The sequence below is a fragment of the Salminus brasiliensis genome, chromosome 18 (genome assembly GCF_030463535.1).
Source record: "Salminus brasiliensis chromosome 18, fSalBra1.hap2, whole genome shotgun sequence".
NCBI lineage: Eukaryota > Metazoa > Chordata > Actinopteri > Characiformes > Bryconidae > Salminus > Salminus brasiliensis.
Genome location: NC_132895.1, coordinates 3,743,127 through 3,766,418, shown reverse-complemented (window position 1 = coordinate 3,766,418; position 23,292 = coordinate 3,743,127). Strand labels below are relative to the sequence as shown.

The 23,292-nt window shown below is 46.6% G+C and overlaps 1 protein-coding gene across 1 annotated transcript in view; it reads right to left on the bottom strand.

The window, feature by feature from the left end:
- The window catches only part of ctif (CBP80/20-dependent translation initiation factor), a 126,734-nt gene that overhangs the window by 52,555 nt on the left and 50,887 nt on the right, over nucleotides 1-23,292 (bottom strand). The window contains exon 8 of the mRNA XM_072662393.1: nucleotides 8,486-8,562. Within this exon, the coding sequence (XP_072518494.1) occupies nucleotides 8,486-8,562 (77 nt within the window). The remainder of the gene's footprint in view (nucleotides 1-8,485; nucleotides 8,563-23,292) is intronic.

Below are 23,292 nucleotides of genomic sequence, written 5' to 3'. Positions count from 1 at the left end.
TTTGGACGTATAGTCTATCTACCAACGGGTTTGCAACGGGTTCGAGACATTACGTTCAAAGAGGCTGAACCGTAAAATGAGTGTCGATGAGTGAGCGGGTCCGGCCCCAATCTGAGGATATATAACCACCTAGCACTCGCTCCATTTGCCGAGCCCTGCGCGACAGTGTGCTGCGAAAGTAGAATTCAGAGAGCAAGTTTCTTCCACAGTGTCAGTACCCACGCTCTAATCAAAGCCTTTACAACCCAACACTTACACCCAGTGTGGAGTCTGAGGGGCTCTCGGTGCGAGGCGCTACACATCCAAATGTTTGTGTTGAGATTTTCCTTCCTTTTTTGTTTGTTTGTTAGTTTTGCCGCCTGATTTCCATATGTGCAGTTTGTTCACTGGATTAAAGGTTCAGGATATGCAAATACGGCAGAATCCTGGCACATGCTCTTAGCCTGTTTGTCTTGGTCTTTGCACAAGCGTTCAGGAGTGTGCTTATGAATATTCATAGCGCCTGATTGAAGTGACAGGGTTTACCTACGGAAGATTAGAGCTCCCTCTTCATCGGCTCAATTGAGTAAGTCACAGCCGAACTGGTGGAGCTTGGCCTGGAGTGCTGCTTCATCAATGACTGAGGCTCAGTGGCACAGTGGAGGGGGTGGAGGAGTGTGTACGAGTGCAGTGGGGGTGGGCAATATGGCCATAAATACTAAATTAATTAATTAAATAAATAACTGCAGTTTCTGCAGTTTTGTCTTTTTTGCTGCTATTTGTAATATTGCGTATGTTCACACAATGTGTCCAAATGTTTGTGGACACCCCTTCTAATAAATACATTGAGCTACTTTAAGTTGCACTCATTGCTGACACACACACACACACACACACACACACACACACAGCTTGTCTAGTCACTGTGGAGAACTACTGCCAATAGATTAGGACTCTCTGGAGCAGATAACTATCATGAAGCTGTTGGCACCATGCTGCCTAATGCCAGGCGTGGGCTAGTAGAGGGGTATAAAGCCCTCAAGCATTGAGCTGTGGAGCAGTGGAAGAACTGCGTTGAGCCGGCGATGAGTTGGGTAGATGGATATGAGGTAGGGTGGGGATGAGTTGGGTAGATGGATATGAGGTAGGGTGGGGATGAGCTGGGTAGATGGATATGAGGTAGGGTGGGGATGAGCCGAGGAACTAAGGATGAGCTGGTGTGATGGGGATGAGGTGGGGAGCTGGGGATGAGTTGGGGAGTTGGATATGAGGTGGGGTGGGGTGGGGTGGAGTTGGTGGGAATGTTGAAGAAGTGGGGAGCTGGAGATGTGTTCATGGGAAGGGGATAAGGTGAGGGGATAAGGGGATGAGATGAGGGGATAGGTGGTTATCATCCAACATCCAAATATGACTTATTCTTTTATCACTGAATGTAATAAAATCACAGCAACGCTCCGACAAAAGCAGGACAAATTCCCCTTTTACATCCTTAATTTTCAGAAGAACCAATGAACAGGCAGGTGTCCCAATACTTTTGTCCATATAGTGTACTTGTGAAGAGTTAGGAGTCTTACTGTACCGTCCTGGAGGGTTAACTGAACCCAGGGCTGCCATGGGGAAGCAGATATAGCTCTTCCACTCAGAGCGCTCACAGCTTCAGAGGTCAGCTTCAGAAGGTCTCCTGTGAGCTCCAGCTTTCACTCACCAGTTTGAACCAATAAAAGGTCTTGCCGGATGCTACAAATGACTTGCTAAGAGGAAAAGCGCAGTTTGGACCAAACTCTTACTGACTGATGATATCAGTGGTATGCTATCGCTCCGTCTCGGTCACTGATTTTGGCGATTTCTGCAGCGTTGAGCAATTTATTGCTCTTACACACACACACACGCGCGCGCGCACACACGCACACACACACACACACACACACACACACACACACACACACACACACACACACACACACAAGGAAATGGGGGCCGGATCGGTGCGCTCAGTGAGTGATGTGCATGCAGAGAAGAGATAAGCAAAAAGATTTGGGGTGGTGTTGCTAAAGCTTTCCCAAATGTTGTGAAACACTCACTGTACCCTTAGCCTCGTGAGGATGTTTTAAAAATGCTGATGAAAAAAAAAATGTGCTGAAGATATCCGAGCAGATTATGTGAACGCAGTGATGCACTATTACGGGAACTGTTCAGCAACAGCCCCCCACCCCACATCATTTTATCTCTCTTAAAGCTCCAATCAGAAAACATACTAATCAGCAAGTACTAGCACTAATGTTCACACTGTCCCAGGAATAGTATAAATATATCTAAATTGCTAAAAACTAAATTGCTAAATAAGCGTAAGCTTATTGCACTACGGTTCACTATTAGACCTCTTTCATTAGGGTTCACCATTAGACCTCTTTCATTAGGGTTCACCATTAGACCTCTTTGCGCTGGGGTTCCCTATTAGAACTCTTTGCACTAGGGTTCACTATTAGAACTCTTTCATTAGGGTTCACTATTAAAACTCTTTCATTAGGGTTCACTATTAAAACTCTTTCATTAGGGTTCACTATTAGAACTCTTTCACTAGGGTTCACTATTAGAACTCTTTCACTAGGGTTCACTATTAGACCTCTTTCATTAGGGTTCACTATTAGAACCTTTTGCACTAGGGTTCCCTATTAGAACTCTTTGCGCTAGGGTTCCCTATTAGAACTCTTTGCGCTAGGGTTCCCTATTAGAACTCTTTGCGCTAGGGTTCCCTATTAGAACTCTTTGCGCTAGGGTTCCCTATTAGAACTCTTTGCGCTAGGGTTCCCTATTAGAACTCTTTGCGCTAGGGTTCCCTATTAGAACTCTTTGCGCTAGGGTTCCCTATTAGAACTCTTTGCGCTAGGGTTCCCTATTAGAACTCTTTGCGCTAGGGTTCCCTATTAGAACTCTTTGCGCTAGGGTTCCCTATTAGAACTCTTTGCGCTAGGGTTCCCTATTAGAACTCTTTGCGCTAGGGTTCACTATTAGAACTCTTTGCGCTAGGGTTCACTATTAGAACTCTTTGCGCTAGGGTTCACTATTAGAACTCTTTGCGCTAGGGTTCACTATTAGAACTCTTTGCGCTAGGGTTCCCTATTAGAACTCTTTGCGCTAGGGTTCCCTATTAGAACTCTTTGCGCTAGGGTTCCCTATTAGAACTCTTTGCGCTAGGGTTCACTATTAGAACTCTTTGCACTAGGGTTCACTATTAGAACTCTTTGCACTAGGGTTCACTATTAGAACTCTTTCACTAGGGTTCACTATTAGAACTCTTTCACTAGGGTTCACTATTAGAACTCTTTACACTGGGGTTCACTATCAGAACTCTTTGCACTAGGGTTCACTATTAGAACTCTTTGCACTAGGGTTCACTATTAGAACTCTTTACACTAGGGTTCACTATTAGAACTCTTTACACTAGGGTTCACTATTAGAACTCTTTACACTAGGGTTTACTATTAGACCTCTTTGCACTAGACGTCACTATTAGAACTCTTTGCACTAGACGTCACTATTAGAACTCTTTGCACTAGGGTTCACTAGAACTCTTTGCACTAGACGTCACTATTAGAACTCTTTGCACTAGGGTTCACTATTAGAACTCTTTGGACTAGACGTCACTATTAGAACTCTTTGGACTAGACGTCACTATTAGAACTCTTTGCACTAGACGTCACTATTAGAACTCTTTGCACTAGAGTTCACTATTAGAATTCTTTGGACTAGACGTCACTATTAGAACTCTTTGGACTAGACGTCACTATTAGAACTCTTTGCACTAGAGTTCACTATTAGAATTCTTTGCACTACAGAGAACATTTTCAGGAGCACAGAGCTAAATCTGAGAGGACTCTGTGAGAAGAAGCCGTGGTAACTAAGTGTTAATTCAGAGAACAGAAGAGGAGAAAGTGAAAGACGAACATATTTAAAGAAAAACGTCTAGAGCCTAAAAACTAGAGCAACAGACGGATCTCTAACGATGTGATCACACGAGTGTGAACTTATGTTGTGTGATCACGAAACTGCAGACCCGGACTAATGAGTCTGTAGTGAGGTGAGAACAGGCTGGCTTTAGCAGGCGTGTGTGTGTGTGTGTGTGTGTGTGTGTGTGTGTGTGTGTGTGTGTGTGTGTGCATATAAGCATTTAGCATATTAAATTAATTACACACGCATGTTCCAACTAACAGCATAACAGTCTCTCCACTTCTGTATACAACGCAGGCAGAGTGTGTGTGCTTGTATTTCCTTCTCAATGGCTTGATTAAACAATACCATACAGTATAAGTTAAATGATATTATGCTATATATGTTGTATAATTAATTACTAGATTCATTATATAATAATGTACATTGTTCCTTTCATCTCGCTTAAAGCTTCAACTGTGATAATTGCTCCAGATCCAGCTCTCAGTGCACTAATGTACAATACACTGCATGTATAGACAGTACATTACAGTGAAAAAAACGACATCCCTGTAGCACTACACACCTATACCAAAGTAAGGTGGGAAACTAGGACACTTCTACAGTGCACTAGGGTTCACTATTAGACCTCTTTGCGCTAGGCGTCACTATTAGACCTCTTTGCACTAGGGTTCACTATTAGAACTCTTTCACTAGGGTTCACTACTAGACCTCTTTGAACTAGGGTTCACTACTAGACCTCTTTGCACTAGGGTTCACTATTAGACCTCTTTGCGCTAGGCGTCACTATTAGACCTCTTTGCGCTAGGCGTCACTATTAAACCTCTTTGCGCTAGGCGTCACTATTAGACCTCTTTCACTAGGGTTTTTATTATCAGAAGTCTTTGCACTAGGGTTCACTATTAGAACTCTTTCACTAGGGTTCACTATTAGACCTCTTTGAACTAGGGTTCACTATTAGACCTCTTTGAACTAGGGTTCACTATTAGACCTCTTTGCACTAGGGTTCACTATTAGACCTCTTTGCACTAGGGTTCACCATTAGAACTTTCTGCACTAGGCGTCACTATTAGAACTATTTTACTAGGGGTCACTATTAGAACTCTTTGCACTAGGATTCACTATTAGAACTATTTTACTAGGGTTCACTATTAGAACTATTTTACTAGGGGTCACTATTAGAACTCTGCACTAGGATTCACTATTAGAACTATTTTACTAGGGTTCACTATTAGAACTCTGCTCTAGGTTTCACTATTAGAACTCTGCACTAGAGTTCACTATCAGAACTCTTTGCACTAGGGTTCACAATCAGAACTCTTTGCACTAGGGTTCACAATCAGAACTCTTTGCACTAGGGTTCACAATCAGAACTCTTTGCACTAGGGTTCACTATCAGAACCCTTTGCACTAGGGTTCACTATCAGAACTCTTTGCACTAGGGTTCACTATCAGAATTCTTTGCACTAGGGTTCACTATCAGAACTCTTTGCACTAGGGTTCACTATCAGAACTCTTTGCTCTAGGGTTCACTATCAGAACTCTTTGCTCTAGGGTTCACTATCAGAACTCTTTGCACTAGGGTTCACTATCAGAACTCTTTGCACTAGGGTTCACTATTAGAACTCTTTGCACTAGGGTTCACTATTAGAACTCTTTGCACTAGGGTTCACTATCAAAACTCTCTGCACTAGAGTTCGCGATTAGAACTCTTTCACTAGGGTTCAATATTAGAACCAGGGTTTACTGTAAGATCACGCTGTACGATCAAGTCAGAAAGCCTGACGGCAGGATTTGAGCTGTAAATGCCTGTAGTGTGGAACTAAGCGCCGAGGAGAAAGGTAAGTAGGTTAGGGTAAGTAGGTGGAGGGTACGTGTTAGGATTGGAACGAGGCCGTCAGACCTATATAGGGGCAAGAATAGGAACGGAGGGAGAGAATGAGAGAGAGAGAGAGAGAGAGAGAGAGAGAGAGAGAGTAAGTAAAAGTGAGAGAGAGAGAAATGATGCCAGCAAACAACAAGACTGCAGTGTCCTCGTTGCCAGAAGCAAGGCATTGTGGGTGGCCAGTACACAGCAATAACAGGCTGGAAAGCCTTCTGTCAAGGGTGTGAGCACAGGGAGAGAGAGAGAGAGAGAAATGAGAGCGAGAGAGAGCCACAAATGAAGAAAGAGAGAAAGAAAAAAGAGGAGAGAAAGAGAGAAAGAGAGAGAGAGAGAGAGAGAGAGTGAGAAAAGAGGTCACATGTTCCTCCTCTCTCGCACACTTTCACAGCATATTAATGCTCTCTCTCTCTCTCTCTCCCTCTCCCCGATACACACTGCCCTTTTCCTGTCATCTCCCTCTATCCCTTCCTTCCTCTTTTCACTCTAGTGATCACACTCTCTCTCACTCCATCTATATGACTTCCTGAATATGTGTCTCTACCTTCTACCCCCCCTCCATTCCCCCCCCCCTCTATTCCCCCCCCCTCTCTCTCCCTCTCTCTCTCTCTCTCTCTCTCTCTCTCTCAAGGTCGTGACTGTGGTGTGTGTGAGCAGTATGGCCTGATTAAACACTGACAGTACAGCAGGGCTCAAGGAGCACGGAGAAAGCCCAAGGGCCCTGACATACACCTAGTTCTAACACACACACACACACACACACACACACACACATTTTTGTTGCTTGTCAGCATGTGGGGTTATGCATAAGTCTCATATATATATATATATATATATATATACATACACACGGCATGGACAAAAGTATTGGGACACCTGCTCATTCGTTGTTTCTTGTGAAATCAAGGTTATTAAAAAGAGCTGAACCTGCTTTTGTTGGAGTAACTGTCTCTACTGGCTTTCTTCTAGCATAGCTGTGAGGATTTGATTGCATTTAGTTAGTGAGGTTAGGATGCTGAATGATGATCACCAACCCACCTGACACCCCCAACGCCCCACCTCACCCCCAACACAAGCATTTCTGTCTATTGTCTGCCATTTTTATCCACGCTGCCCAAACCACCCAGTTGTAGCTGTGTAGATACTCTATTACCGCTACTTGGGAAGATCCAACGTTCCTGCTGCTCCATCCCATCTTTCCTCCAGAATTCTGCCTGGTTGGAAATCTAAACTATGGTGGAAATGCTCTGTTCTACCAGTGAGAGAACCAGGCTCCTTACTTTGGTTCTAAACCAGCTCTGAACGGTGCATTCAGAACCGAGGAGGAGGCTAATGCTAATGCTAATGCACACACACTCCGCAATCAGACTGCAAATCGCAACTTTACAGGAGGAGGAATAAACCTTCGTAACTTTCAGTGGAAATCGATGTAAACAGATTTGATTCCATGTTATTTTGGGGCGTTTCTATTGGTCATCACAACATTCTGGTACAATGTAATCAGAATCAGTAAAACTTTATTGATCACAGGAAGGAAAGTGCAGTTGTTACAGCTGCTACCTTTCATGTAAGAATAAACACTCTATAAAATAAACACTCTATAAATAAAATAAATTTAGAACAAAGAGAAACACTTGAAAAATGTACATATATAATTTATATGAATATAGTAAAGAGGCATACTGGTAATAACTGAAATCATAATTATGAAAAATTATTGCACACATTCAATTGAATTACAGCGCTATTAATATTATTATTGCATATATTAATAGTATATTTTAAATATTGCACAGCTGAGGGAGGGGTTATAGAGTTTGATGGCCACGGGTAGAAATGACCCCCTGTGGCGCTTTGTGGTGCATTTCGGTGGAATGCATCTTGCGCTGAATGTGCTCCTGTGTAAAGAGCAACTCCCAGAGTTACAATATGTCAAAAAGTAAAAAAACAGCAACATTGGAGTTACAAGCTTTCTGCAGGACAGCCATGATAACGGCAACAACCGAGACTAAGGGCTAAAAACGGTCCATGGCAACCCGTTGGGCAGTGTTACGCCAGCAGGCCGGACGACAAGAACACAAGTGGGTTTGCCTTCCTTCGGCCGGACCAAAATATTGTTTTTTTTAGCTGTTTCCAAGCAACGGCGATCTGTGACCAACAACTTTCCAGTGACGTCAAGCGAAAGGCGAAGGAGTCACATGTGAAGATGAAAGGTGGAGATTATGTGGGGAGTAAAAGTGGAAGTGCACACACTGCAGATTTCACACAGCACCTCCACCAGCGCTGTACTGAACCCGACACCTTCAGTAAATCTCCTAATCCAGGCACAGCATTAAACACAGCGCTGGTGGAAAGCCGTACAGTGCGCGAGTGCGGGTGTGAGTGCGATTGTGAGTGTGTGTGAGTGTGTGAGCTTGATGTATTTCCTCTTCCTTCTTTTACACGACTAAAGCCAACATTCCTGGGTTTACACAGTTCTGGCTGGGGCTATAAGACAGAAGTGCGACAGAAGAAACAGCAGCAGCAGCAGCAGCAGCACGGGACTACCAACCCCCCCCCCCTCACCAACAATCCCCCCACACCCACCCAACCAACCCAGAGAGGCTGGAGCTGTTAACAAGGAGCCCTCGCGTTAACCAAACGCTGAATTTACGCTTCAGCACAGCGGTGACTCACCGACGGTCGTTACGGCGTCGGCGGAAGAGCTTTTTGGTGTGCGCGATCTCAGCTTCATTAGGCAACGGCGGGAATACCTGCAGAGGAGAAAAAGAGAGAGAGGGGGGTTTAGATATGAGCTATACCTTACAAAATAGATATATATGTTCAGACAGGCCCATATCTGTTCATACATACAGCCTGTTCTGCTTATTAAAAGGGATAGTTTAAAAAAAAAAAACGATTTTTGGACAAAAGTATTGGGACACCTGCTTGTTAATGGTTTCTTCTAAAATCAAGGGTATTAAGAAGAGCTGATCCTGCTTTTGTTGGAGGGAAAAGGGAAGAAGGCTTTCTGCTAGATTCTGGAGAATAGCGTTTGATTGCATTCATTTACATTTACATTTACGGCATTTAGCTGACGCTCTTATCCAGAGGGTACTCATATTACAGAGGCCAGTGTAGTGTTAGGAGTCTTGCCCAAGGACTCTTATTGGTGTAGCACAGCATAGTCACCCAGACCGGGAATCGAACCCCAGTCTCCCACGTGGTGTGGTAGCTCACTGGCAGGTAGTGGTGTTATGTTTTGCGCCACACCAACCACTATAGCATTCAGCCACAATTCAGCCTCATTCAGCCACAACAGCATTCAGTGAGGTCGTCCCAAAAGCATCAGATGGCGCATCTTCCACTGCTCCACAACTCAATGCTGGGGGGCTTTATACCCCTCTAGGAGGCACTAATCTGCTTCAGAGAGTCCTATTCTATTGGCAATACGTCTCTACTGTGCAACTGCACACCTGTGTCAGCAATGGGTGCAACGTAGCTTAAAGTAGTTGAATGTAGTAGGAAGTGTCCACAAACATTTGGACATGCACCCCAGCCAGCCAGACTCCAACTAGCTCTCCACCAGTTTCACTGGGTTACCATGGGCACTCATCACCACACACCAGTGGCCACTGGCTGAGGAGGTGTGTGTGTGTGTGTGTGTGTGTGTGTGTGTGTGTTAGTCTGTGCTAGTGCAGAAATGTGCTAATTAACGTGAAGGGGTGTGAGCATGTCTGGCACGTATGTTGTGGGGTGTGTATGTGTTTGTGTGTGTGTGTTTCAGACAGATGGGTGGTCTGCATTACATATGGATGTTAAAGGCCCACGATTTGCCACACAGCCTTTACACCCCTCTACAAGCCCACGGCTGTCTGGCATCAGGCAGCATGTTGTCTCATCTGCTCCAGAGAGTCCTATTCTATTGGCAGTACTTCTCTACCGTCGCCAGACAAGCTGTGAGTGTGGATTTGCACACCTGTGTCAGCAACGTTCATTAGAAGGGGCGTCCACAAACTTTTGGACACTTAGCGAAGGAAGGTGTGTTTTCATTCTGTCCCAAGTTTCACAACCGAATAAAACATTTCCTAAGCCTGACTGACACTGGAAGTGTGCTCTGCCCACCACCCAGCGGGTATTTTCTCTCACACACACACACACACACACACACACACACACACATACACACATACACACATACACACACACAGTCTCTCCTCAGGGATTTTTTATTTTTTTTGTCTTACTGAGTTACTGCAGCCAAACCGCTGAACGCTGATTGGCCGCCCGTGATTGGACACAGATGCGGAGGCAGACTCGTGTAATTGGCTGCTTTTCCTCGTCGGCACGGTAATAAGGGCTTTTGACACTAAACCCCACCCCCGCACGCCAACAGGACCAAAGGGGATGCAGAAAATGCCACACAACTCCTCCAACTGAAAAAAGCGACGCACAAAAAGGGAACAAAAAGAGACGAAAACACTTAAATCCTGCGGAAAACCGCGCAAGAAAGCCGCGTTCCCGGCGTTCCCGAGCGAAATCCAGGCAGGATTGGAAAGCCAAGTGTGAGGGCTGAGTTACCGGCAGTCGTTCTGTGCCACGTCTGTTGGGCTTGTGTGATCTAATCACCTCTGGACAGAGCAGTTGGTGGGACCTGGGTGGGATCTCCTCAATCCCTGAACTGCACAGGCATGTAAAGGAGCAATTTCAGGGAGGAAAAGGGGAGTCGAGAGGTGGGAGAGGGGCAGAAAATGAAAGAGCGAGAGCGAGAGGGAGAGGGAGGGAGGAAGGGAGGGAGGCTGGGAAGGAGGGAAGGAAGAGGGAGGCGAGGGAGGGAGAGAGAGGCTGGAGTTGCATGTTTAGCTACTGTTGTTTTCCTGTAGGATATCATTAGCCCTAATCCTGCTCACTAATGGACTCCAGATGAGAATCTAAACTCCGCCACATTCATCCCGGCTTCAAAGCGGCAAAATATGTCAATATTTACCCGAAGCTCGGAGGAGAAGGAGAGGGGAGCGCTGGCATGGGAATGGCAGGCACTGTTACAACCGGAGCTTTGTTTCTACAAAGGCTGCAGAAGACGTTGGGGGACCAAATAAACAAGTACAGTAGTGTACGAGGTTCAGAGTGCATGTGGAGAGTAAAAAAATAATAATAATAAAATACACACAAAAAAAAAGAAGCAAGAAAGTGCATTTGTTACTATAATGCATTCAAGCTGCAGTTTGGAGATACCTTGCCTTGTTTTAAAATTGGAAATGTGGAAATTAAAGGGTCCGTATGGAAAAAAAATCCCCATTTCTTTTAATAATAAATGTAAGAGTTGGATGTAGGGTGTAAACACTGTTCATATTTTTTAAATTAAGGTGCAGGAGGCCTGGAGCAGTCCAGCCGAATAAGGCGCTTAAGTTATTTTAAAATTGGAAATGTGGAAATTAAAGGGTCCATATGGAAAAGGCCTGGAGCAGTCCAGCAAAATTAGGTGCTATGACCTATGATCTCAGGTTCGAACCCTGGTCATGCTAACCCTGGCCTCGAGAAAGCTCCCCACATCACATTACTCCAGCACCATCGTCTGCTGGACAATGCATTACACAGGGCTTTCCTCAGAGCGCGTGGGTTGTCCAGTGACGTTGCATTGGCCATGGAATTTCGGAAAGGAGCCGATGGCTGGTTGAGCATGTGTTGGAGGAGGCGTGTGCTGGTCTTCACCCTCCCGGTGTGAGGTGGGCTAGACTGGGTAATTGGCGATCCCATTTGGTGGAGAAATGACAAAAAAAAATACTAATAATAATTAAGATGCAAATTAGCCCAATTCTATGTTTTTGTGATCACATCAATAGCTTTCAGCAGTTTCACTGCACCAAAGTCTGGACTGCTTTCTGAATTAGCCACAATATAGCCAACCAGTTAGAAAAGAGGCTATTTATATATAAGCTAGACACACACACACACACAAAAAGAGTCACCTAGCGTGTTTAAGGTGGTAGTAACTTCATGGCTGCTGCAGATGCTGCTGCATGAGGATGATCAGGCTATAAATACCTGCGAGTGTGTGACTCAGGACTCAGGCTTTGAGAATACTGCAGTACAATACAGTGCAGTGAGGGTCTCGTTGGATGTGTGGAAAATGGGTCGCAAAGCAGATATAGTTAATGACTGGCTAAAATGAGTGGCTGCATTTGGGCGTGGCCAAAGACCATAGTGTAAAGGAAGTAGCTGAATCTGCAGGTGTATGGAAGCTTACGGTCATATGGGTCTACCAGCAGTGGCAAAAAATCCCAGGAAAGGCCTCTTGCGTGCCACTCTGCTGATGATCTGCGGTTCTCTGTGGAGTGCTCTTTCAGAAGTTGGTGGTGGAGAACCAAAGCTCGGCTAGGCTAGACTTCCCAGCAGCGTCTCTACTTCCTCCGGAAGCTGAGAAAGGCCCGTCTCCCTCCACCCATCCTCACCCTCTTCTATAGAGGGACCATAGAGAGCATCCTAAGCAGCTGCATCACTGCCTGGTTTGGGACCTGCACAGCCTCTGACCGCAAGACCCTCCAACGTATTGTGAGGACAGCTGAGAGTATCATCGGAGTCTCTCTCCCCTCCGTCATGGACATTTACACCGCCCGCTGCAGCCGCAGAGCAACCAGCATTGTGGATGACTCCACCCACCCTTCACACAGACGGTTCTCCCTAATGCCATCAGGAAGAAGGTACCGCAGCATCCGGTCCAACACGACCAGACTCTGCAATAGCTTCTTCCCACAAGCCATCAGACTTCTCAACTCAACTCAACTTCTGACCTGATGTCTTTTCTGCTACATTCTCTCTCTCTCTCTCTCTTCAGAGTCTAAGGAGCCCAACCTTGGTGTTTACACTGTGACGACCCTAAAGAGCTCTCCAGCCTCTCCGGGACAATACAGAGAGGGTTATGACACTTGGCCGCTTGCGGTGCGGCAGCGTCCCGAGCAGGAAGCCCGCGTACGCCACCACATTCCACGGGTTCAAGGTCACCCTGGAGTCCGCCTCTACCCAGTGACTCACACTCGCACTCCGCCCTGCCCTGATTGGACGACTGGAAGGACATGAGAGAGTGAGGTAATGATGAAGTCATACCAGCAGCGCTTTTAAGCAGCATCGTCAGCGGCCAGCTTCTCATCACCCGTGTCAGAGCTGGTGCGAGCTTCGGCACGGCCCGGTTCTGGCTTCTTTAAAGGAACGACGTCTGCAAGGAATTATGTGCCGAACGTTCTTGGAGAAGAAACGACACCGAATCCCAACCTTTTTAATACGCTAAGCAGCATTAGAGCCAGGCTGCTTAGGCTCTGGCACTGACTGCATTAGCGGGTCGTGAAAGTGAAAACCCCTAGACCTATAAAGGAGGGTATTAACATTTATTGATGCTGAAATGAACGTAATGAATGAGCGAGTTATGAAAAGGGAAAAGTTGACTGTGGAAGGCCGAGAGTTCCAACTCTAAGGCACAGGAATACGGCAAATCCGCGAAAGACCCCTGACTGAAGACTTGCCTTGTATTAAGGCAGCGCTGCACAGGACCTTGTAAAATATTACGAAAACCTGCAAACTTGTAAATTCACACGATTCAATAAGGCGCAAATGAGCAGAAGGTCTGCAGAGGAAAAGGTTAGGCTAATGGTATGACAGCGGCGGCTCAGCTAGTCTCTGAAGGATTGCACGTAATTACGACACGGTATTGCCCCGTCAAAACTAATATTAAAAGAGATTGATCTGCACTTCCCCCGAGTTCAGCAGAATTAGCTCAGGCTTAAAGCACACGTCTCAGCTCCCTCCCGCAGAAACGCATTAAGCTGAACGGGGTTTCATTAAAAAGGCACCTGAAGAGGCGCTGAGCCGCCCTCCTGACTGCGGCCCTCCGAGCTCCCAGTCGGAGCTGATCTACAGCCGCTAATCTACTGCACCTGCGACTGTGGCACACTATATGGACGAAAGTTTTGGGACACCTGTTCTTCCATTGTTTCTTCTGAAATCAAGGGTATTCCATAAAGAGTCCTGCTTTTGTTGGAGTAACTGTCTCTACTGTCCTACTAGATTTTGTTTGGAACATTGCTGTGAACTCATCCCATCCAAAAGTACTGGATGGAGCTCCACCACCATCCATCATTCCCGAGAACCCTGTTCTTCCACTGCTCCACAGCTTAATGCTGAGGGGCTTTATACCCCCCTCTACTAGCCCACGCCTGGCATTAGGAGGCAGCATGGTGCCAGTAGGTTCATCATGTTCACCTATCCAGAGGGTCCTATTCTATTGGCAGAACTTCTCTACATGGACTAAGCAGACTGTGTGTACACATTTCTAGCTAAATGCATTCATCTTTCTGAGGGTGGCGTGGGTCACTAGTCCTCAGTTCGACTGGTCGTTTTTGAGGCCATGTGTAAAAACTTTAGACACAAGGGCAGTGGTGGCTCAGCGGTTAGAGCTCCGGGCTATTGAGGACAAGGTTGTGGGTTCAACACCCGGCAATGGCTGCCCACCGCTCCGGGCCCAATTCCATCGGTGTCAGAAAAAATATCACAAATGGTGAATATTTGTCTTTGTCTCTTCGTGAGTCTTGAGTATGGGGACTAGATCTGGATCAGGCCACACCCAAGCAGGCCAACATTTTTACCATATCGCCCCTAACATGAAATGACCAGGTGTAGATGGGGTCTAAAAGAATGAGCTGGACTGAGCAACATCAAGGTCACTGTACAAAGAGGAGACCGTTACCACTGTTTTTAATGAATCTGGCCACTTGTGACCTACTGTAATGTAATTATTGATAAATACTGGTATACTCGTATCGCCCGGTCATACTCGGTCATGAGGCATCCCTGAGGGACGTGTCCTGGAACGTACACGTATGTGTGTGGGTTGGCTTGGGGTCGCTTCCCGTGTCCTACTGTGTTATGATCCTATTACTCCATTGTTCTCCCACGGCCTGTTCAACCACACCACCTTCCAACAGCAACACATTATCCACACACACACACACAAACACAAACACACGTATCAAACAATGTACATATCTATAGGGCTGTAAGGAAGCGCTGCATGCAGAGCTCTGTTCACAGCGACGTTCCTTCAAGCTTTTCCGAGGGAGCCTGAGCGGAGCGGAAGGAGGAGGGAGACACCCAACTCTCTGAACAGGAAGCCAGAGGAAATGCTTGTGATTTTTTCCCCTCTAACAAGCTTTTCATTTTCTTAAACCCTTCCTACCCCTCCTTCTTCTCTCCACAGCACGGCCGAAACAGTCCACCGCAGTCCAACAACCCGCTGAAGCTGATTTCTGGGACGTTATGGGCGTCCAGGTGCTGTCCAGAGTTGGAGAACAGTGAAGGGAGGTGTTCGACAGGACGGTTAGGGAGTTTATTACGAGGTTAGCTACTGCAGAGAGGTCCAGGGGAGGTTGGGAGAAGACGTAAAGGATATAGAAAAGAAGGAAGCTAGTGATATACAGTGATATACAGTCACAGGGTTGTGAGTTCCATACCCATCTGCTCGGGCCTTGAGCAAGACCTGTAACCCTTCCTGCCCCAGGGGCACTGTAGCAGTCTACTGATTTTCTATATATCAGATAGAACAGTTTTAAGGAAGTAGTGGCACAGCTGTTAGAGCTCTGGGTGACTGTTCAGAGGGTTGTGGGTTTGATACCCGGGTTTGCTAAGGTGCCACCGTTGAGCAATTGTTACTGGCTGACCCTGTGCTCTGACCCTGAATTTCTAAAGCTGGCATAGGACTATGACCCTGAAGAGGACTATCTCAGAAGCAGTGATGGCTCAGTGCAAGTCCAAGCTCTGGGTTCCTTATCACAGGGTTGTGGGTTCCATACCTGCATCCACCAAGCTAGCACTGTTGGGGCCTTGAGCAAGACCCCTAACCCTTCCTGCTTCAGGGGCACTGTAGCAGTCGACTGGCTTTCGAAGCTGTCATATAAGAGGAGAACAGTTTTAGGGTAGTGGCACAGCTGTTAGAGCTCTGGGTGACTGATCAGAAGGTTGTGGGTTTGATACCCGGGTTTGCTAAGATGCCACCGTTGAGCCCTTGTTACTGTCTGACCCCGAATGTCTAAAGCTGGCATAGGCGAAGATGACTATTCCAAGGGCAGTAATGGCTCAGTGGTCCAAGCTCTGGGTTATTTATCAGAGGGTTGTGGGTTCCACACCCGCATCCACCAAGCTAGCTCTGTTGGGCCCTTGGGCAAAACCATTTTTGCTCCTGGGGCACCGTAGCATTCCACCAATTTTCTAAACCGGCATATGGGAAGAGAAAGGTTATGGGGCAGTGGTTAGAGCTCTGGATTACTGATCACAGGGTTGTGGGTTTGATACCTGGGTTTGCTAAGCTGCAATCATTGTGCATTTGCCTCTGGCTGACCCTGCGCTCTGAACCTGAATTTCTAAAGCTGGGATATGCAAGGGGGATTATTTTAGGGCATTGATGGCTGAGTGGTCTGGGTTATTTATCACATGGTTGTAGGTTCTATACCCACATTCGTCAAGTTAACTCAGCACACAGAATTTAAAATATCCAACTATTTTATGCATACAAAAAAACATGGACAGAAACCTAGTTACTGTAAGCAATGGAGTGAGAGCTGAGCGGTCACACAAATGAGGGTTTCTGCTGGACTCCGTCTTCACTCTGAGTGAAGTGGCTCCAGTTTCCCAAATCCTCGGCCAACTGACACCGAGCCCCAGAGGCGGCAAAGTGAGCCGCTTCTGAGAGGAAGGAAGAGGAAGAGAGTGTTTGCTGTTTGATAAGAGAGAGAGGGAGGGAAGGGAGAGAGGGAGAGGGATAGAGCGAGAGTTTGATGTCAACTGGCTTCAGGGTCCTGCTACAGCACATCCAGCCAAGTCTGTACAAAGCCCTTACCTACTGACTACACCGAGCTCCAGAACACCCAGCATCTCAACACCCAGCATCTCAACACCCAGCATCTCAGACCTTCACACCACCCAGCTCCAGCTAGAACCTCCTGGCCAAACCCAAAAATCCTGTTGGGCTTGGGGTCAAATTTCACATTAAGGTTTCCCACCAGCCTCCCATCTTTTTTTGGCTGGCTTTTTTTCCGTCATGTTAGTCAGGATCAGTCAGAATTCTGTTGGTCCACAGTTGGGTTCAGTCAGAATTCTGTCGGCCCACAGTTGGGTTCAGTCAGAATTCTGTTGGTCCACAGTTGGGTTCAGTCAGAATTCTGTTGGTCCACAGTTGGGTTCAGTCAGAATTCTGTCTGCCCACAGTTGGGTTCAGTCAGAATTCTGTCGGCCCACAGTTGGGTTCAGTCAGAATTGTCGGTCCAAAGTTCGGTTCTGCCAGAATTCTGTTGGTCCACAGTTGGGTTCAGTCAGAATTGTCGGTCCAAAGTTCGGTTCTGCCAGAATTCTGTCGGTCCACAGTTGGGTTCAGTTAAAATTCTGTCGGTCCACAGTTGGGTTCAGACAAAACTCTTTCAGGCCACAGTTGAGTTCAGTCAGAACTCTTTCGGGCGACAGTTGGGTTCAGTCAGAACCCCTTTGGGCCACAGCTGGATTTTGTCAGAATTCTATAAGTCCACAATTGGGTTCAGACAGAATTCTGTCGGTCTACAGTTGGGTTCAGTCAGAATTCTGTTGGGCCACAGTTGGGTTCTGTCAGAATTCTGTTGGGCCACAGTTGGGTTCAGTCAGAACTCTGTCGGGCCACAGTTGGGTTCAGTCAGAATTCTGTCGGTCCACAGTTGGGTTCAGTCAGAACTCTTTCGGGCGACAGTTGGGTTCAGTCAGAACTCTTTCGGGTCACAGTTGGATTTTTTCAGAATTCTGTCGGTCCACGGTTGGGTTCAGTCAGAATTCTGTCGGGTCACAGTTGGATTTTTTCAGAATTCTGTCGGTCCACGGTTGGGTTCAGTCAGAATTCTGTCGGGTCACAGCTGGGTTAGTGCAGAACCCTGTCAGGTTACAGTGAGAGCTGGGGCAGAACGTTCTCTGTTATCTTCAGGTCTGATTAAATCTCTACTGAAGGAACCGCGAGTCCGAGTCCGAGTTCTGGGCCTCAGCGACCTCTTTCGGCGAGCTGGCGACGGGTCAGTCCCCCTCTCTATCTCTGCACTGGAGAGTGTTTGCGTTCCCCTGTGCTGCCTAACTTGGGCCGTCTCCTCTTTTGGTCCTGTGTGCGTCTGTGTTTGTCTGGTTGTCTGGCAACCGCGCAGCCCGGGCCTAACACAGTCTGGATGTGGCGGCAGCGTAACTCAACTCTGAGGGGCTGGCTTGTTTAGAAACCCCTCATCCCTCACTCTCGCTCTCTCTCACTCTCGCTCTCTCTCTCTCTCTCGCTCTCTCTCACTCTCGCTCTCTCTCTCTCTCTCGCTCTCTCTCACTCTCGCTCTCGCTCTCTCTCACTCTCGCTCTCTCTCTCTCTCTCTCACTCTCGCTCTCTCTCAGGTCTGGTGTAGCAGATCCTCACCCCGGCCCGGCTCGCGGGCTCCACTTGAAATGGCCAGGCAGGAGGAATGCACAGGAGTGAAACTGAGAAGATTTGGAAGCTGGAGGTCTGGAACCACAACATGACTCGAGCAGCGGGGTGAAAGTATGCACTCTCGCTCACTCTCGCTCACTCTCGCTCCCATTGGCTTTGCAAAAAAACCCCTGAAAGAAGGGGGGAGGAGGGCAGTGGCTCTGGAACTCAACACCTTTGTGAAGTGAGTCGTCTGCCAAGTGGCCCCCACCCAAATCCCACAACTCCCAACAGACACACACACTCACATCCAACATCCCCTCTGTGACCTTAGCGAGAGTGAGAGCGAAAAAGAGAGAGAGAGAGATAGACAGAGAGACAGAGAGAGAGAGAGTGTAAGAGGGGGGGCATGTCCCAACCAAACAGGAAACCCAAAGGAATGTCTTCTTCATGAGTGAGCGGGAAAAACCGTGTCCCTCTTAACACACACACACACACACACACACACAGTGGGGGGCTTATTTTTCTACTTCAGAAGCCAGCATTTTCTACTATTGCCAAACGGCTCAAGAAAAGTGTCTTTCCACCAAATCCGGCAGTATTGCACCCATTCCCCTACAACAGTAGGCTGGAAGCAATGCATCATGGTCTTTTGCAGCTGAGGATACCCTGACGAAGAGATCTCCTAAGCTAAAGGAATTCCAGCCAGCAGAAAGCAAAGAACAGTGAATAAAACCTTATATAATATCACTGACAAAAGTATTGGGACGCCTTCCGCCTTGCTTCACTGCTTCTTCTGAAATCAGTTGGAGTACCTGTCTCTACTGTCCAATCACAACCTCACCTCATCACCCCCAAATCATCCCAAAAGTACTGGATGGAGCTCCACCACCATCATTCCAGAGAACACAGTTCTTCCACAATGCTAGGGGGGCGGTTTTATACACCTTTATACACCCCCGCCCCCTCAACCAGCCCACGCCTGGCATTAGGAGGCATAGGCCAATAGGTTCATGATGTTTATCTGCCTTATTGAGTCCTACGGGTGCAACGTAGCTGTAAAGTAGCTGCATGCATTCATTAGAAGAGGTGTCCACAAACTTTCGGACGTGTAGTGTAGCTGGTATTGACTGTGGGCCTCCCTGTAATGTGAAGGCGATAGTAAACTTTCTTGCTTTTCTAATTTCAGTGTATGTAAAGTGTGTATGCAAAAGTCTGGGCACCCCTGGTCAAATTACATGTAGGCCTATTGTTAATGTTTCAATAGTAACAAGGTCGAATTCTGCACCCTTTAAATACACCATTACTATTTATATTGTGAATTTAACATATTAGGAAAATAATAAAGGTGGTCTTTACAAAGGTAGGGGTCGGCGATACGGTAAAAAATAACAGAAGAGCACTAATATTAACTAGATATTTGAAAAAAGGTGCAGCTGATCAGTGTTCTTTAAGCACTGACGATATCCCAGATAGGCTTAAAAAAGCAAACAGTGTATCATGATGATAAGACTTATCACAATACAATAAAAAAAATTTCATATTGCCCATATTTCAGTGTTATACTCTAGATATTAATAGATATAATAAAAATAAATACTGCTGGGTATCGCTCTGAGTGGCTCAGTGGTCTAACGTGCTACCACTATGGCCCCGGAGGGGTTGCGAGTTCTAATCCCGAGCCTAATGCCGCTTTGCCATCAGTGGCCGGAGTCTGAGACAGCACAATAGGCCGTGCTCTCTCCGAGTGGCTAGATGGCGCTCTCTCTCTCTCTCTCTCTCTCTCCCCTCATCACTCTAAAAGCGATGTTGGCCGGCACAGGCGGAGCTGGAGACCCGGTGCTTTCCTCAGAGCGCGTCGGCTGCCTGGTGATGATGGAAAAGAGGCGGTGGCTGGCTTTGCAGGTACCGGAGGAGACGTGTGTTGAGGCCTCATCCTCCTAGCGTCAGGACCATTGCTGGTGCTAGGGGGCGCTACGAACGGGTGGGTTAATTTGCAGAACCAACTTGGGTGGAAAAATTCAATAAATTTAGTAAAAGAAATAAATTATTGCATAATCTTATGATCGGTCTCAAAACCAAATTGTCTCTCATGTATGGATTATAATTATATTTGATGCGCAATATATATATATATATATATAAAAAATATATAAAAATATAATATAATCTAAAAACATATCCAATAGAAATGCTCTTACATTGATGTCCATGGAAAGTTAAGTAAAGCTGCTGTTTTGGAGATCCACTATACAGTCCAGTACAGAGGTTTTAGGCCCCTAATCCATCACTCTACCCCCCCTCACTCAGCAGTGAGAGTTTTACTGTAGAAGCTCCAGATCTCATCAGAACAGATAAAGCAGCTGAACATAAATCCAGTAAAAAGGAGGAACAAGAGCTTCTCATTCTGAAGAAAGAAAGTAGCGAGATCTTGTCGGTGAGCTAGTCTGAAGAACAGAGCTCGGTTCCTCCAGGTTTCTCCTGGACGCCCCCCAGTCCAGCCAGCACAGCGTGGAGGATGTGTTCAACTCCATCAGCAGCAGCAGCAGCAGCAGCAGCAGCAGCAGCTCACCTGATTTACCATCATTAAGCCCTGATTTACCACCAAACCAGGTGTTGATCTGAGGAGAACTCTAAATAATACTAGACTCCATGAGAGAGGAGAACTTTGGAGATGTTCTAATGATGAACACAGTGATGGAGAACCACCAATGTTATTAGTGTTTATTCTGATATCAGTGTTTTACTGAGCAGCTTTACACTCGGATTTACACAGGGGGGCTAGAACTTGTGCACAGTCCTGTATGTATCAATACCATGGGTAATGAATATTGCTGTAATTTCCTATTTTCAGATTCAATACGTATCAATATATTGATCATTTTAACCAACAACAACAAAAAAGCACCAGGATTTGTCTCCAAACAGACCGCAGTGCCTGTAAGTAAGGGTGTGTAAGTAAGGATGAGTGTGGGTGTGTGAAGGTATGCGACTGTGATATGTGAGGTGTGTGTGTGTGTGTGTGCGCCCTGCAGTAGCCCTGCTTCTGACAGGGTACATGAGTCTCTCTTCTCACAATCACAGGAAAAGGGTGGAGTGGGGGGGCTGTCTGACCTCTTTATTGTTCTCCTGAAGAGGGGGTCTTTCTCTCGCGTGTGCGCTCTCTCTCTCTCTCTCTCTCTCATTCGCTCTCTCGTGTGTGTGCACTTTCTCAGCAATCTATAACAGCTGATTGAACACGTATGCATTTCAGTGCAGGGTCTGAATCAGCTGGTGGGCTTCCTGCCAGGACGGTGCCTCTGTGGAAGCCAGGTGAAGTGTCTAAATAAAGGAGGGCAAGGAGCTCCGTCTGACCCTCTGACCCCCACACCCTTTTCTGACCGAGGGGTCTCAGTTATACAACACTAGATGAGCTGAGGTCAGGGAGTGGAGATTTTCTAACGATCTTAATGATTTATGTGGAAAAATAACAGCAGAAATATGTTTAATAACTGCAATGCTATAGCAGACGGTGGCTGCTGTGGCGTTGCTAGGTGGTTGCTATGGAATTGCTACGGTTTTGCTAAGTGGTTGGTATAGTATTTTTATATGTTTGGTTTAAAGATGCTAGACGATTGCTATAGGGTTGAAAGGTGGTTGCTATGATGTTGCAATATGGTTGGCATGGTACTTCTATGTGTTTGGTACGATGTTGCTAGATTACTGCTTTAGGGTTGCTAGGGGGGTTGCTAAGTGTTTTTATGATGTTGCTGGATGCTTGATATGGTGCTGCTAGGTAGTTGCTCTGTGGCCACTGTGGTGTTGCTAGGTGGTTGCTATGGTATTGCTAAGTGGTTGGTATAGTATTTCTATATGTTTGGTTTAAAGATGCTAGATGATTGCTATAGGGTTGGTAGGTGGTTGCTATGGGTTTGCTGGGCTGATGCAATATGGTTGCTATGGTATTTCTATGTGTTAGGTATGATGTTGCTAGGTTACTGCTTTACGGTTGTTAGGTGGTTGCTAAGTGTTTTGTTTTATGATGTTGCTAGATGCTTGCTATGGTGCTGCTTGGTAGGTGCTAGGTGGTAGCTATGGTATTGCAACGGTATTGCCAAGTGGTTGCTATGGCATTTCTATGTGTTTGGTATGACGTTGTTAGAGGACTGCTATAGGGTTGGTAGGTGGTTGCTATGGGCTTGCTAGGCTGTTGAAATATGTTTGGTATGATGTTGCTAGATTACTGTTTTATGATTGTTAGGTGATTGTCAAGACCGGACCACTCTCCGCTTAACATCAACGGCTCCTCTGTGGAGATCGTTAAGAGCACCAAGTTCCTTGGTGTCCACCTAGCGGAGAACCTCACCTGGTCCCTGAACACCAGCTCTACAGCCAAGAAAGCCCAACAGCGTCTCTACTTCCTCCGGAAGCTGAGAAAGGCCCGTCTCCCTCCACCCATCCTCACCCTCTTCTATAGGGGAACCATAGAGAGCATCCTAAGCAGGTGCATCACTGCCTGGTTTGGGACCTGCACAGCCTCTGACCGCAAGACCCTCCAACGCATTGTGAGGACAGCTGAGAGGATCATCGGAGTCTCTCTCCCCTCCGTCATGGACATTTAAACTGCCCGCTGCATCCGCAAAGCAACCAGCATTGTGGATGACTCCACCCACCCTTCACACAGACTGTTCTCCCTCCTGCCATCAGGAAGAAGGTACCGCAGCATCCGGTCCAACACGACCAGACTCTGCAACAGCTTCTTCCCCCAAGCCATCAGACTTCTCAACACAACTCAACTTCTGAACTGATGTCTTTCTGGTACATGTACACTCTCACTCTCCCTCTCTCTCTCTTTCCAACCATTTACCCCAGATAACATGGGAAGCATTTTTTTGCACAAGCATTTGCACTAATAACTTTACTACCTCACTGGACTCTATTTATTGCACATTGCACAACTTGCACACTACAGTCATTATTTATTGTTCTCTGGTCTGTACTGTGTTGTGTTGTTCTGTCCGCACTTGTTTGTTTGTGTTGCACTTGTGTTCTGTATGCACTGTGTCTATGTTGCACCATGGTC